This window comes from Euprymna scolopes, chromosome 6 (genome assembly GCF_053919585.1).
Source record: "Euprymna scolopes isolate OS-2025 chromosome 6, ASM5391958v1, whole genome shotgun sequence".
Classification (NCBI taxonomy): domain Eukaryota; kingdom Metazoa; phylum Mollusca; class Cephalopoda; order Sepiida; family Sepiolidae; genus Euprymna; species Euprymna scolopes.
The window spans coordinates 101,197,420-101,214,519 of record NC_136487.1 but is presented as its reverse complement, the minus strand read 5'-3'; the positions used below and the strand labels follow the sequence as shown (position 1 = coordinate 101,214,519).

General features: G+C 37.4%; 1 protein-coding gene across 1 annotated transcript in view; it reads left to right on the top strand.

The window, feature by feature from the left end:
• The window catches only part of LOC145278212 (polyamine deacetylase HDAC10-like), a 222,075-nt gene that overhangs the window by 195,102 nt on the left and 9,873 nt on the right, over nt 1-17,100 (top strand). The window contains exon 11 of the mRNA XM_080130499.1: nt 13,248-13,307. Within this exon, the coding sequence (XP_079986625.1) occupies nt 13,248-13,307 (60 nt within the window). The remainder of the gene's footprint in view (nt 1-13,247; nt 13,308-17,100) is intronic.

The window sequence follows — 17,100 nt, the reverse complement described above, 5'->3', positions numbered from 1 at the left end:
TGGTTCATGAAATCTACACAGAATCCCAAAGTTGATTTCGAACAAGATGTGATCAACAATCATTTTCTTTCACCAGATTGTGGCAAAAGCATAAGAACATATTGAAGCATTGTATTTGTTGATTTGACACAATTCTTCGATATTATCAATGTAGGGGCACTTTGAAAAGTGTCAAAGAAACTAAGTATTCAAGGGTGTACAGGTGACAGTTATGCTTCTTGGACTTAATAAAAGCAGACAAAAGTTATCACCCCCTAGGTCTATAAAATATAAACACATGTACCGGTTATAACATGGTGAAAACCATAGTGTTCACTGGTACATAGGTATAGTCCTAGGCGGTTCCAATTTTGGAACAGCCCAATAAATTTCAGGTGCATGGTATTGGTCGGTTCTACAATGATGGGGTTGATGTGAGATTCCTTTATTCCCTGCCTTAATAGTGGCTCGCATATAAGAACAAAAATAGAAAATAAATTTTTTTTTAATGAAAAAAGTGCACAACTCAAAGTCTCCAGGGAATACACGTGTCACAGGCTGCAATTCAGCATGCTAGGTTGGCCAACCTTTGTTTTGCTTGCGTTCTTTTGAAAGAAATTACTTTCAACTTGTGGGGTTATGAATACCGTTGCAACAAATAATTGAATCCAGATGTAATTTTGGATTTTCATTTAAAAAGATTAATTATTATATAAATTGTGAATACAAGAAAATCAAAGGTTATTTTTATAGTTATGAACAGGAGAAAAGGAAAAAATATGAGATGTCTTTTTCTTTGAACAAGCAGTGTGTTTCGGTAGTAATTCAATAGGATTTTTTTTTGACAACCGATTGTGTTATATCGGACGGTCAGTAAATGAGGGGTGTAGCATGGATGGTGGAGTGGACAGACCTGACTTTCAACTCCAGCCAGGGTTTTCTGCTCTTGACTGTCTAAAAAACTGCTCTGTGCATTCTTTTATTGGAAGGTAGCAGTGTGTGTCTAGGAGTTAAGGTTTCTCATTCAGCCAATCCTTCTCCGTTACATCATACTCTGGAATACCCTGATTGACTAATTGGCCAAATAACTTGTGCATATTAATTACATGATTTCCACACAGCAGAATCCTAAAAGCTTTGACCTCTAGGTCATATCCCAGACAAAACATTACCATTTGACACCATGTTACAATTCCAATCACAAAACAATATTATTATTAATGTTTCCGAAATTATTTTTCTTCTCTTGCATTTTGCGCCTCCAATTTCTCCATTTTGTGTGTTGCCTGGACTGCTCACATAACAAAAATCTCTAATTCTGTTCTTATTCATGCGTTACTGAGGCAATTTTCATCACAGGTGGTTGGGTCACACCGATGACTCACAATGCTAAACACTCCTCCAACTCTAAATGGTGCTACAAACAGGATACACTAAAAACAGATAACATTTAGCAACAAAAGTAAAAATTTAACTTTGGATGTTGAATTACATGGGGGTCACGCCAGGGAATAGGAATACCTTAAACTTATGAAACAGTTGGTAGAACTTCAAAAAGAAAATATTGAACTCAGAAAAGAAATGTTTAAAAAAAACTAGAATGACCTTCAATAGGGCTAGACACCACTGAAGGAAAATGGGCACTATTCCTGGATTCATGGGCCCATTATAAAGGTGCGCGCTAACTGGATGACTCAGGTACTATACGGAATGAGTTATGAGTGACTCTCACACCCAAGGCAAACAGGTTAATGTTTGACTTGATGGGATCAGCCCTGATCAACTCCACAACGGAGGAGTACCTTGTGCAATAAATACAACTGGTAACAGTGAAAGGGTTACACAAGAAAGTAGATAGGAACAGATTCCACTCGATAACACAAGAAATTGGTGAGTCAATAACATACTTTCTGTCTCATTTATGTGGCCAAGTCAGATTTTGTGCATTTAAGGTTAAATGTAATATAACGAAGCAATACCAAAAAAGCATTCTCTTCCTGATCTACATCAATGATCTCCCAAATCACATCCTAAGATAATTTGCAGACATTTATGCTGGCGACACTATCATCTAGGGCAACACTTCAAAGGCCATAAATGCAATAGGGATAGAGGTGGCTAGTTAATTTTAATGCATCTAAAATCAAGCTTCTATCTTTACATCATCAACTCTCTGATCCTCGTCTGACATCAATTGAAATGAATGGCTCTTATCTTGGGGAGGCTCCATGTTTTGACAAGCTTATGGGTCTTACCTTTACTCTTGATCTGAAATGGAACATGTACATCAAATCCATTGCCAAGGGCGCTGGAAAAATAGTGGGATCCTTCTACCCTCCAATAGATATCTCACTGCCAATGTAAATCTCTATTTCTACAGGAGCCAAGTATGTCCAAGGATGGAGTACTGTTGCTACAACTGGACAGAAGCTGCTAAAATAGCTTATCTTGTCTTGACAGAAATGAAAATAGACTTCGTAACCTAGTGGAGGATGCTCTTTTCTCTTCCTTGCAACCTCTTTCCCATAAGAGACATTGTGAGCCTGTCTCTACGTTATCATTATTTTCATGGCAGGTGCTCATCTGAGCTCCAATCTGTGGTCTCCTCTCACCAAACTTTCACAAAAAACCCTCATCTAGCTAAAACTACTATCAATAATTTCCCCCATTCTTTATCTGTGTCTAAACTTAAACATAGATTCCATGACCAAAGCTTCTTTCTTAGAACTGCATGCCTTTGGAACTCTCTTTCATTTACCTGCTTTCCAATTGACTACAATTTGATCGTCTTCAAGTCCGTGAACAAGTTCTTGATGAGTTGTCCTCTTAAGTAATCCAATTTACCAAATTTCCACTACAAACGATTACTACGATATTGTACATTGACAATTTTACACTCATTTACCCTTATCCTCGAGTGGCCTCCAGGCCTTGATAAGTGGTGACTCCTTTGTTAAAAAAAAAAAAAAAAAATGTGGACAAGAAATAAACTACTCAGAGGACATGGCTTCTGGACAAAATACATTTGAATGCATTTAGGTGGTCATTAGTGATGAATGCTGTTTTCATTGTCGATTTTGGGGTTCTTACTACCCTCGACCTGTTATCCGATACTGCAGGTCAACCTAAAGTTAAAATACATAACCAAAACTTTTGGATACATGCCAGTTATAATTGTGATCTGAAACAAAAATGTAGTAGGCAAAACAAAAAAAAAAATACAACTAAAAACAGATGGAACAAAAACTCGCTTCTCGCAGACACGTGGGTCGTAACAAGCACAATCTACTCGCCAGAATCACCTTTCCACCGTGCTCTCCTTTCCAGTGTCCTGCTTTTATAGCGGCCGGGAACGACATATTTGCATAATCGCGTGAGAGCAGACGTGATTCAACGATAATCACATTGGGTAAACGCTAATAAAAGCCCATGGACGCCATCTTGGAACTCTCTCTTTCGCTCAACCCAAAACAGACATATCCGAGGTAAGCTCTATTTCTCATTTTGGTTACTGCTAATTCTGCTACATGATCATATATTTCAACTGATTTTGAATGCTTTCTTGCTTGGCTAGTTGTAATAACTCGCAAATATCGTAGTTAAAATTCTGCTTGGCCTCTTTATTGTTAGCAGGTGGCCATTTGATTCTTTTTCTTAACTCCATACCTAAAGGAGAAGAAACTTCAGCTTGTAGTAACTGGGCTCTGTGGTATGAATTCTGGCTCTGCTCCTGTCATTTTACCAGGTCTTGCACCTGCACTTTGCTTATGAATCTCTCCCTCCAAATACTTCATCTGGCCTTGGTGAATTTTTAAGCCTCGCTGGTTTTTGCACAACCTCCCACAAATGCATTCTTTCATGTGTGGTTGGGCATTTCCATTCATTGTTGAAGAATCAGTCTCTCCCCCCTCTCGGGATCTCTTGGAGCATATTAGATCTTGATTGCTAGTAGCAATATTGTAGGGTTGCTCCAACTGGAACCTGCATTTTGGGTAGCTAACCTTGCCTGCCCCTTTATTTTCCTCGTCTTTCCGAGATGTTCGCTGTGCCTCCAGTTGTCACCAGTTCTCTTCCCTGGTTGTCAACTAGTCTCTACACCTGCAGGAAATGTGAAAGAACTTCACACCCAGAATGAGGGGGGGGAGCAATGAGCCAAAAGGATTGTCTGATGTTCAAATTAAAATGCTGATTTTCTGGAATAACTGGACATGTGAAGGTGTGCCAGAAAATGGCACGAGACAAAAATAAGGCTTTGAGTAAGATTCTAAGAGGCAAGAAGTCATTTATGTTTACCAACAGCTCTCCAAAGAATCGATTCACTCACAAGACTAACAGTGTGTAGCCAATAAATGTGCCTCACCTTGAGTGAGATGGGAAACAATTTCAGAGGACCCACGCTTGAACTATCTCTTGCAATAGGGGCAGAAACATATGTCCAAGAATCATGTGATCTTCAGACAGCTGTCAAGGAAACCTGTAAGTGCACTCACCTACTCAGTCCAAGCATTTGCAGATACAGGGGCCTAGACTTGTTTGGTCATGTCCAAGATTCAAAGATGCCTTAGGTACCCAAATGAGTACTTGGTACCAACCACCCACTGGATAAGAAGTATAACCAATAACCAGCTACACATTAAGGGAGTCTTATTTTTATGCATAAGGGTGGGGTCAAAAGAGCTACGGAAAGCAGTATATGTATCGAACAAGATGTCCGGTTTCTATTTGTTGCAAACTGCATTAAAAAATCTGTGCCTTTTGCCTTTCATTTTCCTGGCATCGTTGTCACAGAGCAGCTCTGCCAGGATGGTGGAAACAGAGCACCAGCTTTAACAAAGCTGGAAACTATACCTTTCAAGCCTATACAAGCCAACAACCACAAACTTCAACAATTGTTACCAATCTACTTTAAATCTAGTGCGTTCAACACATGCCTTCATCAACTACTGCAGTCGATGGAGGGTAAACCACTAAACATCAAATTTACTCTAAGTGCAAAGCCAATGACTATATGCATGCCGATATCTGTCCCCCACCACCAAAAGAAGAGAGTTAAAAAAGAGCTGGACAAAGAGGTTGCTCTAGGAATAATAGAGCTTGTACCAGTAGACACTCCCACCACCTCGTGTTCAAGGATAATTGTGACACCAAAGAAAGATGGTTCCCCCAAGGTGAATAGTAGGCTTACGGAAGCTGAACAATGTCATGATGAAGGAAACACACCATATATCGTCTTTGTTTCATCAAGTGTTCATGATGCCTGCGAAAGATGGTCCTGGATGCATGGAATAGATGCCACAGCCTACTGCTGTTCCCAGCTGCACAAGATCCTATCACATTCATCACTAACTGCCGGGCTCTTCAATGGCTCCTCAGGTCAGGTGATGGAATATACTTGTCAGTTTGACAACAGCATGGTTCATATGACTCAAAAAATCCATTGCATTTACAATCCTCATTCTGGCATACAACTGAGTATATCAATCACTGCAGAGACATTAAGCCCATGAAGAGGATGACAAAAACTATTCTCCATTTCCCTACACCTACAAGTATTACTGGCATCAGATCCTGGTTTGAACTTGTGAATTAAATATCATATGCTTTTTTTCCAAGTAAAGGTGATGGCATCCTTCCTGGAATTGTTGAAAACAAAGAATAGGAAGTTCTATTGGGATGATCCACTGGAACACCTATTTCAGGAATCAAAGAGGATAATAGTGGATGAAAATTGGAAAGGGCGTTCGAATGTTTGAAATGAATAAAGCAACTGGATTAGTAACTGACTACAGCAAAACAGTGAGGCGAAATCTCAATATGCACCAGTGGAAGATGAAGCCTTAGCCTTTATCTATGGGCTAGAGTCATGCTGAATGTTTATATTTGGGTACCCGGATTTATTGGTGATAGTGTATCATTTACCAATGATAAAATATTTATAGACCAGGCCTTACAAAATATTAAAAACCCCGTTTAATTTTAAAGAAAAGATGCTGATGAACAAATTCAAGATAAAGCAAAATTAAATTTAGCACCCGACTATGCATCTTGATATCCTGCAGGAACCCCACATAAGGACTCTACTCAGCCGCATTCTCATTCTCATCGATGTACGGAAATGATCCCAAGCTGAAAGCTATCACATGGGAGAGGATTGGCACCGCCGCAGCCACTGATGAAGAAAGCCGGACCTTAGCAGACATGATTCCAAATAGTTTTTCTGAAGCAAGAGACAACCTCTCACCCGTATCTTGGGTATTTTGGTCAATGTGCAAGGAATTATACTGCTTAGAAGCAGTAACAATCAAGGCAAATAGAATTTTGATACCTTGACAACTACAGGCGGAGGTATTGGAATCATTCTGTGTCACATATCAGGGAGTAAATGGTATTCTGGCAAATGCAAGGCAGCGATTGGTCTGGTCAAGTCTGGACGCCAGCATTAGGCAAACTGTAACCCAATGCTGCATTTGCAACACAATAACACCCTCTCAGCCAAGAGAACCTTTAATGGAACCGAAATCTCCGTTCCAACAAGTAATGGTAGACTTTGCAGACATACAGAGCAAAAGCTACTTAGTACACTGACCTGCATGTAGGATGAGTAGAAGTGGCCTTCATGTAATCAGGGGAAGCTAAAACCATTTGCAACATGCTAAGAATCTGGTTCTGTATATATAGCACACTCATTGAAATATCCTCAAATGAATGACCCCCATTCAAATCGCAAGAATACAAATCTTTTTTTTTTAGAGACTGAGGTATACGAAAATGCAAATTGTCAGCCTATTACCCACAAAGTAATGGGTGGTGGATTTAGCTATGAAGACAGTAAGATTGATACTTCTCTACAACACAGTCAACAGCAGATGCTTATGCCACGATAGGGCTGCTAGAGCACTATTGAACCATCAGAAGACTCCTGTCCAGGACCTTGACATGTCTCCAGCCATAATACTTTATGATCAAGTCAGTAAGGATCATCTCCCCTCGCCCCCCCCTCGAGGACTGTCTTACAAGATAGCAAGCAGAATGAGCGACCCATCATGGACTACTGTGGACTTAATGAACATGTTGATCCGTACATGGCAGGGGCGGATGTTTTTGCATTCAAATTAAGGGAGTGGCAGCAGCAAGGGTCAGACATGGCAATTCTGGACCTGTGCAGGGCCTACCTACAGATACGCATTGAAAAGTGCTGTGGCCATTTCAGACTGTGGAAGTTAAAGGAACTTGCTATTGTCTGACCAGACTAGGGTTCAGTCTCAACGTGGCACGAGGCACTATGACGGCAATTATGCACGCGATCCGGCAACAACATGAGGTTGTGCATCGGGCAACATCGTCTTGCATCGACGATATCTTTGTAAATGAGAGCCTCATGTCTGCCCAGTCAGTCAAAGAGCACTTTGAGAACTTCGGACTGACATGCAAATAACTGGAGCGTCTGCGAGATGGGGCAAAAGTACTTGGCCTGCGCATGAGCGGTAGCAAGGAGGGGCTCTACTGGAGGAAAGATGGTGATGTTTTGGAAGTCTGATCCAACATCACTCGTCAGAGCTTTTTTCTGTTTGTGGATGCTGGTGGGCCACTTCCCTGTGTGTGGTTAGCTTAAGGTGGCAGTGGCGGCCATAAAACATGCCAATTCGTATCATTGGGATGAGATGATAAAGTGCCACACTCCTGAGCATGCTGACAGAAACTGTGGCTAGGGTGACTCATGATGACCCTGTGCGAGAGAACTGGTGCATTAACAGGAACGAGTTCACCGTCTGGGTGGACACTAGTTCACTAGCCCTTGGAGTTGCCCTTGCGGTTGATGATGGCATTATCGTAGACACCTGTTGGCTTCGTCCAGAAAATGATTCTAGGCACATAAACCTGCCCGAACTTGATGCCACATTGAAAGGAGTTACCTGGCGCTTCATTGGCAAGCCAAGGTACTACATATTATCACGGACTCTGCGTGCACTTATCGGTGGATAACCGATGCATTGAAAGAGAATCTACCCCAACAGAGAAGTTGCCAATGAGAAAAGACGGGGGCCTACGCACCAGGGGATCCTGTATGGGTGAAGCCACTGGGAAGCTGGTCCACTGACAGATATACACGGGGCCAAGTGACCAATGTGGTGAATCAGCAGTCAGTCATGTTAGGGACCTGAGGCCAGTAAAACAGTTGCAATCACCACTGGACAATGGGAGCGACTCTGGGTCTGAGGTCAGTAGGCCATCGCTTTGGTTTGCACCATCCTCATCAAGCAGCGAATCCGATATTAGTAGCCTCTGAGGGGAGGCAGTGTTCTTCGACCTTCAGAGGGCAAGTGAACAAGAGGCCTGCACAGTCCCCGTTCGAAGAAGCACCCAACGGAAGAGAGTGCCACTTCCCTGCCATCTCTGTAATCGTGAGATAAGGGGGTATGTGAAGAAAATAGAAATGGGCATATAAATGGCCTACCTGTGAAGTGCCCACGTGTCTGCGTGTCATGCACGTTGGACAGGAAAAAGAGAAACCAAGATATCGTCTGCGATATTTAACAGAAACAGTCTCATGAGATCTCGCGAGATTCACGTGGGCGAATGTAATATAAAGCAGGTCGCTTGGAGAAGTAGGAGAGTTTTCACTGTACAAATGGCAAACAAGTGACGTTACAAGACAGACGGTTATTTAGTGCATTGGAAGGAGAAGTTCCATTTCTACAAAATGAAAGCTTGTCAGACCCTGGCTCTGGTACAAGGTACAATCTTTCAGCTCTCGATATTCCAATTAAAATGATTCTTCTGTTCTTTTTCACCTATTTTTTTCTTCTCAGCTTCAAACATTTTAAAGAGTTTTTCAAGTTTTCTGAAGTGACATGAAATTCTAAGTACTTTTGTCATTCCAGTTGTTATTTCAATGACAAGCCAAATTCATTCAAAAAGTAGAATATCTGCTGCAATCCCATAAATAACCTCGAATGACCTTGGTGGTTTCAGTTTCACAATGAGAAAGTTGAGATTCAGTTTCATTCAGCATATTATTGTCATCATTTGAATACTAGCAGGATGACCTAGCCTGGTCTCAGATTGAATGAGACATTTTAAGTTATAAATAAAATGCAGTAAAACATTGTATTTCTTTTTTATGCCACCTTTTTCTCATTTGTTGTGTTCTTTAAGATTAAATGTTTAACAACACATTCTAATCACATCTGCATTCTACTACATTATGTAATCACACTTTTCTTGTTTTTACCTCATCTTCACTACTTTTGGTCTTCAAAACCTGAATTCTAATGATATCAATTATTCAATTAGTCCTTTCACTTAATGTATGAGATAAATTATTTTCACTTAATGTATGAGATAAATTATGCAATCAAGATGAAACTTTCGTTGTTATAATGCGGTTTTATTCATAAAATCGCATTATAACAACATAAGTTTCATCTTGATTGCATAATTTATCTCATACATTACTCAAATTAAACTGTTGCTAACTAATGGTGACATGTTTATGTATTCAGCATTACCTGGGAATAATTTTACTTTCATTTTGTTTTTGTTTTTTAAAGAATTGCGCTATTTCGTTTTATTTATTTACTTTATTATTTACTTTTTTATTACTGAGGATTTTTAAAAAATGTAATTATTAATCATTAAATTATTAATTGAACCAAATTGTTTTAAAAAATTGGAACTAATTTTGTTACGGTAACATTGTTTTAATCTTTTTTTATAAAATTGTAAATAGTTTCCAAAACTATACATCAGGATTTGCTAAAAATGCTAAACATTTTTTATTCACAGTCAAATGCTTAATAATTCCTTTCAAGTTTACAAGAGACACAAAGTAATTAATTCCTTCATTTTTTTAAAATTTTTTATTTCAATAAATATTTGATTAGTGGTAAATAAATATTAATTCAAGGTATAAGTGACATATGAAGTTCTTTTTTTTTTTTTTTCCCCCAATAAAGAGATTAGATATTTTTTCTATTGGGAGCACTTCTATCATTGGAATAACCTCCCCCACCACGACCTTAGTTATGGGGAAAATAGCAAACAGTTTAATTTGTTAAATACATACACCAAATCATTTCGCATAGACATTGTGCTTTGGTATTAAATGAATCGAAATCAGTTGATTTCTCATGAAACAGACTAATTAAACCCTCCTTCACTGAAGTTTCTAATTGAACAAAAGCTAAAGGAGAAATAATAGCGAAGGAAACAAGAAATATGATCTCTTGATGAGTAAGACGGAGTAGACTGACATTTTCTGAGGCAGGTCTGTTGCAGAGAGCTGAAAGTTTGAAGGTGCCAATCGACTATACAACTAATAATAAAGTAGACACAAAAGCAAAGAGATAACGACAAGAGCAAAGAAGGATAACAAACATAGATGATCGGTTAAAGACGATATCGTGTTTTATTTTTTCCAAGAAAAAGATAAAATTTTGACAATGGATATCAGGGTCAGCCAAAGTGAGAACAGGTATCTCACGGTGTTGAAATTCTTGCATCCCTGAGGAAGGATGATGTGTCTTAAGTTGATCAGAGTTGTATAGATGGGGTCTGATGCTGGAAATTGGTAACCAGGCGTCAGCAGGCACTGAGATTGGTGGTTGGACATCAGTGGGTACTGGTATGGGTAGTTGAACGTTAGTGGGTACAGGAACTGGTAGTCGGACGTCAGTAGGCACTGGAACAGGTAGCTAAACGTCAGTTGCATTGGAACAACTAGTTGGACATTAACGGGAATCAGAGCTGGTAGTCAGACGTCAAGGAGTGCAGGAGCTGGAAGTGCTGGAGGCTGCAGAAGTAATTTGAAGCCACTGGAGTACTGGATGCTGCAGGAGTCACTGCCTGTAGATAGGAAGACAGGCAGTAGCATAAAGTGAAGTGGGTATCACATTAAGATAGTGTGTTGAAAAGGGTTGTTTGAAGTACTGCTGCTGCTGAGTCCTGTTAGCTGCCGAGCTTGGATGATTTCACTGAGAGCATCAAAGTAACATTTCAGTAGGTTCCTATCTCTCTTGCCGTGTTGCTTTTTTTTGCTGTGAAGACACTTGTCTAATTTCAAGCTGGTCAAAAAAAAAACATTGACATCAGAACGTTTTTTATTGAATTATAATTTCAAATTAGAGTACTTTTCCACTCAGCAGATCGCACATATGCAGATAGACTTTTCAAGACAGAATAAACCTTTTGAGGGCTCAGTAATTGCTGTCATATGTTCCAATAGTGAGATTATGACCATGATGTGCAATACTATGAGAAACGTTCTAGTCACATTACATGAAATTAAATACAAAGCACAAAAAGATGAATTTATTAGTGCTACAAAACAGAAAATCACAAATAAATACCAAAAAATGTGTCTATGTACGATGACGTCTTGCTGTACAGTCAGAAGTAATCATAGCAAAAGCATTACAAAAAAGAATACCAAAGAATTTTCATATAGGTCACCCTGTATTATCAGAATGAAGAGAACCATGCATTGTTACGTGTATTGACGAAAGATATCAAAAACATGGTCAAATCATGCAAGGATTGTGCTTTGATGGCAAAGCAAATACATATAGAATTCATAGGACCACTGGAGGATTGATATTACCTAATTGTGGTAGACAGCAATACAAAATAGCCAGCAGTTTTCAGATGTAAGAGACTCACTACAAGGGTAGTTAATAATTTCATGCATGAATTATTCACCTAGTTTGGTAGTTTGGAGTTGCCAGCTGCTTAATAAAACAATTTACATCCACAGATTTTACTGAGTTTTGTAAGATGTTCCAAATTAATCATGTCATGACTCACCAGTATCATGGCTGAACACTTCATGACACTTTAAAACAAATCTATAGAAAAGCATGCAGCACATTACATTAAACGCCATTACAGCAGTTTCTACATATTTATAGGATCACAACTAATCTTAACACACCATCAGCAATAATAATTCCATTGGAGACTATGTGCCAGCAGAAGATAAGACCCGTCTTCAAAAAACTGTGACTAAAACAAACAAAATTAAGAACCTCAATTGTGCCTAAGAAACACTATGCTCCAGGGAAAAAATTTTTCTACAAGACTTACAAAAATAACACGTCTTTCTGGGAACTGGGCACTATTGACAGAAGACTTGTAAATATGGTATGCATTGTTCAAGGTCGTAAATTCACACATAAAAGACACCTCAATCAACTAAGAAAGCACTGGTTGAGTGATCCAAACCATGCACCTCACAAAGAAGAATAGATCATTGGGATGATATATGACACTTTTAATATCAAACCACCCCAAGCATAACTCCTTTAAACATCGATTCAAAAATGAAAATTACTATGTACCCCCTGCGGAATAAAAGGCTTGGGAAGAGGAGTTTTATGGAGACTTAACTATTCATGCTTAATGGACTCTGCTAACCATTATATAAACCACAAGATTAATACTCATGAGGGAGGGGAATATTGTGATCTAACGCAAGACTACAGACTAACTTTGCAGTCTGAAGGTACCGACAACCTTTGTATTTCACAATCTTGCAAAATATATTTTTTCAACCTAAACTTGCTGTTTGCATCTTCGTTTATAATCTAGGGCCACAACAGTTAATATTTGTCCTCAGATTATTTAGTATGCATTAATACATTCTCTGTCATCTGATATATAATTTGTTTATTTACTCAGAGTAGGGTTTTAACACCTAATTTTGTTCATCATGTTTTATAATAAGAAATTTTTCTAGAAAATCAATTTGGTAAATGAGTATCAGTTAAAAAATTATTATGGAATGTCTAATTAGGACATGTGATGGTGACCAGTGTTTTATGACCATCTGTATTCTATAAAGCCAATTTACAAATGTTTCAAAGTTCATTTTAATTCAAGTTCAGTATTTAGCAATATGAGAAATCTGTTAATTATCAAGGTTTCGGAACAAAAATTGCACCTGACTATTGTAGAGAAATGAAATGATTAAAGATAAAAGTTAAGATTTACTCCTGTTACCTCTTAACTTACACTAAATGATTAAATCCTTGGTGTTTTCAACTAAGATTAGCATAAACTGCTCAACCTGAATAATTATTGCGAGTTTATGACTAACGATTATATTTCATTCTTCCTAGTTGTAAAATAACTTTATATTTGTTACTGTTTTTAATTTTGTTTTACATTTTGCATGAATTTCAGCTTGTCTGAAGACCAGTTGCAAAGGTCAATGTGTTTTCTATTTTGATTTTTGTCGTTGGTGATATGTTGTGACTCATTGCATATTTCAGTTTGATCCACAGCTGGTTTTAATTTCATCTGGTTATGATGCGGCCATTGGATGTCCAGAGGTATGTAGGGGAAGGGAAGGTAACTGAAACACAAAATCATAAGCACGATTCTTTGCAAACAGTGTTTCTTATCTGCTAATTATTACATTAAACAACATTTTTGAATAAGTATAAACTTTGGAGGAATTTCTTTTGTGAACGTTCATCACAATCTGTTCAATAATCTGTTCAAATCCAAATCCTACTCCGAATACTACTTAAAGCATAGAAACAATGTTAAAGTCTATTCATATAAACAAATAAATAAAAGGGAAAAATATTAAGTTATCTAAATAGTAATGGAATTTAAGAAATTCAATGGAAAAAGAAAATCGTTTTGTCAACATAAACATATCTTTTACTAATTCTAAAACTTCTTGATACAAACGCTACTTTTATGTATCTTTATTATTGACTTAACTTTGCTTTTAACCATGACCTTGAAAGTCGAGGAGATCAACTATATTATTGCAATCATTTCAGTTTTATTAAGTTCGAAACAAATTTATAACTGAATTTGTGGTAGTTATTTATCTTTAGTTTTTAGATTTTTATTAAATGTTTTCATCATCTTTAAAAAAAGAAATAAACATTTTCATGAAACCCTAATTTTAATAAATAAATAAATAATTTCATTTTAATGATTAAAATATTTAGTAATCTTTAGAGATTAAAAAGAAAACTGTTAAAAGATTTAAACTGTTAAAGAGATTTAATGCATGTGTTACCTAATAAGGTAACACACGCATTAAATCTCTATATTCTTTTTTTTTTCAATGAAGATAAATATTACTATTATGAAACAACTGAGGCATGAGTATGAGCTTAAAATGTATCCAGTCCAGAGTATGATCCAAATTAGTGGTGGGGTTTAGAGTTACTCTTTAGTTACCATTATCCCCAAATCCACTATCACCTGAAGTGGTAGTATATGTCAGAGTTCAATCTATGGGTTAAGTAGTATTTGCCATGGCCATAATGCTAAACTGCCTCAGATACTGTTGGCCAAGGTGTTTGCCCCAACTTCATGCCACTAAGTTAAAATTGATTAACTTAAGATGTTTCTTAACCCTTTCTAGCTTTTTTTTTTTTATCTGTCTATCAACTACAGCTGTACTCTTCCTAACCATTCTGGATATGGCACAAAACACCATCCAGTGGTAATACTCCAATTTGGAGAGTGTGGAATCATTCCTTAGGTACTACTACTCCTAACCCTACTCTAATCTAGAGTAATAGAACATGTCATGGTTTCATCTTAAATAAAACTATAATTTAGACTCTTTAAAAAATATATATGCCTACAAACAAATATATTTATATTTAGTAACAAGCATATTCTGCCTTTGTATTTAGTACCTGTTCCTGAGCAGCAAATATAAGACTTTCTGTTCTTTTTTCAAGTCACCCTTAGACAAAAAATTCCATGTGTCCTGACATTTTGTGCCTTAGTATCTCACTCAAACTGACCATGAAGTTTCATTCTTACTAACTCAGTCAACTTTTCTGTTTTCATTCTTTCCATGTCCTTCTACTTATCTTCCAATGAACCTTTATCCAGATCTTCCTCTTTCGCCACTGATGTGAATAACATTTCATGATTGTTAGCCAAGTTGTGGTGAATACTTCTAAGCTCTCCTCCGGCACATTCTTCAATCGCAGTCAGCCCATTTACTCCTTTCTTCCTTATGATATACAGCCTGAACACAGTAGAATTTAGGTGAAGTGCTGAATACTTGACTAACAGTTGCTGTATGTCTCTATCCAACTTTTTCATTTTTTTCTTGTGTCCATCCTACAAAAGCTGTACTGTATCGAATTACAGCAACTGCCTATAAATTGATGGCTGAGAACAGGTTCCTACCATTCAGTCTAGATTTCAGGAGCAGTTTGTCTCTTCATATACACCTCTTTCGTCTGCTCTTTTATTTCATTGCAAAGCGTCCATTGCATACCATTGACACCTGTACTAAGAGAGACGAAGATGGGATACCAACTGGAAAAGAATGGACCGAAGATCAGCCACATGTTATTTATGTTTGATCTGAAATTGTTTGGCGAAACAGAAAAGGAAATTGATTCTGTGTTTAAACAGTACAGCAGTGAAGACAGCAGCAGCAATTTGTTTTTTTCTTACAGTAAAACAAATCAATTTAATGACTGACCAAATTTATATAATAGTGAGAAAAAAATATGAAGATTTTTCTCATAGAAGGAAAGTACAGTATAGTTAATAGAAATCCCTCCGATGTTAAGAATGCTTTTCCAGATAGCACCTTATGTAGAACCTCATTCTTGACGTGGGACAGTTTTTGTTAACTATTCTCTTCCTACACTGTTTTATTATTTTGCATACCAATCACCGAATTATTTTTAATTGTTTATGAGAATTTTAAATAGCATTAACGATAAACAAATGCAAATGAGGTGTTTCACAATTTGCAATCAATTTCACAAAAAATATTTAGAAAACTCTACTTTTGTAATCTACCATCACAAGTGTATTTTTTACGTTTTGCAAAATATATACAGACATTGTACTGATGTGGAGTTACAGTCCTTTGACTATTTTCAAAAAGCATCGAATCTCTAATTTAATGTTTATAAATTTTATAAGAATCGAAATTGGTACTTGTATCAGAATCGAGAATTTCGAACAAAATTGATAATTGTATTGGAATTAGGAAAACTTTTTGAATCATGCAAAGAGTCCTGCCAAAATGATTTTTGTTTTTCAAAATGCATAATTTTTACCTTGACTTGCATATCTGCTGGATTGCTTCTTCTTCTTCTTGCTAACCTTCAGTGAAATATCATGGAACCTAAAACTTGTTTATGCTTATTTCTGAGTTTTTGGCTAAAATCAGTGAATTGTGAGACAAAAGTGTTAACATTTTACAGAATATGGAATCTGCTGTATCAAGTTCATTAATATTGAATTTCTGTTGGGAAAGATATGAACCCATAATTCCCTTCCCTTCCAGCTATATGCAAAATACCAGCTTGTGTTCTATTACTTATATCTAGTCTTTTAAAATATTTTTTTGACATTAAATGATCTGAATAAGGTTGATATCCCATACAACAAAACTGAATGAAACCCTGCAGCATCCAAGTTCCATTGAATAAGAATATGTACATCATTCATTTAGGATTTCTGTCACTTTTCTTTCTGTTTGTTTTATTTATGGACAAAGATATACTCCTCTAAACTCCAATTCTGTTTTTAACATATGAAGCAGGAGTAGAAATGTCTAACTTTGAATCAATTGGAAAATTTTTTTTTTTTTTTTACATGGGGATCATGACTTATCAAGGCCCAAAGGCCACTCAGGGATAAGGGTTATTGCGTGTACAGTAATCAATGAGATAGTATTGTAGTAATCATTAGTATTGGGGGTTTTGATAGAGTGTCTTACTTAAGGGGGCGGTTTGTCAGGAGTTTGTTTATGTTGGACTTGAAGACGTCCAAGTTGTAGTCAGGTGAGAAACAGGCAAGTGGCAGAGAGTTCCACTGGCGTGCAGTTCTAAGAAAGAAGCTTTGCTCATGGAATCTACGTTTGGATTTAGGCATGGATAAAGAGTGGGGAAAATTATTGACAGTAGTTTCAGCCAGACGGGTGTTTCTCGTGAAAGATTGGCGAAAGGGGACGAGGAATTGGAGCTCAGACGAGCACCTGCCATGGAAATAACGATAAAACAAAGACAGGCTCGCAACGTCTCTTCTGTTGGAGAGAGGTTGCAGGGAAGAGAACAGGGCATCCCCCACTAAGCCACAAAGTCTATTTTGTACTCTGTCAAGGCAGGATAGGCT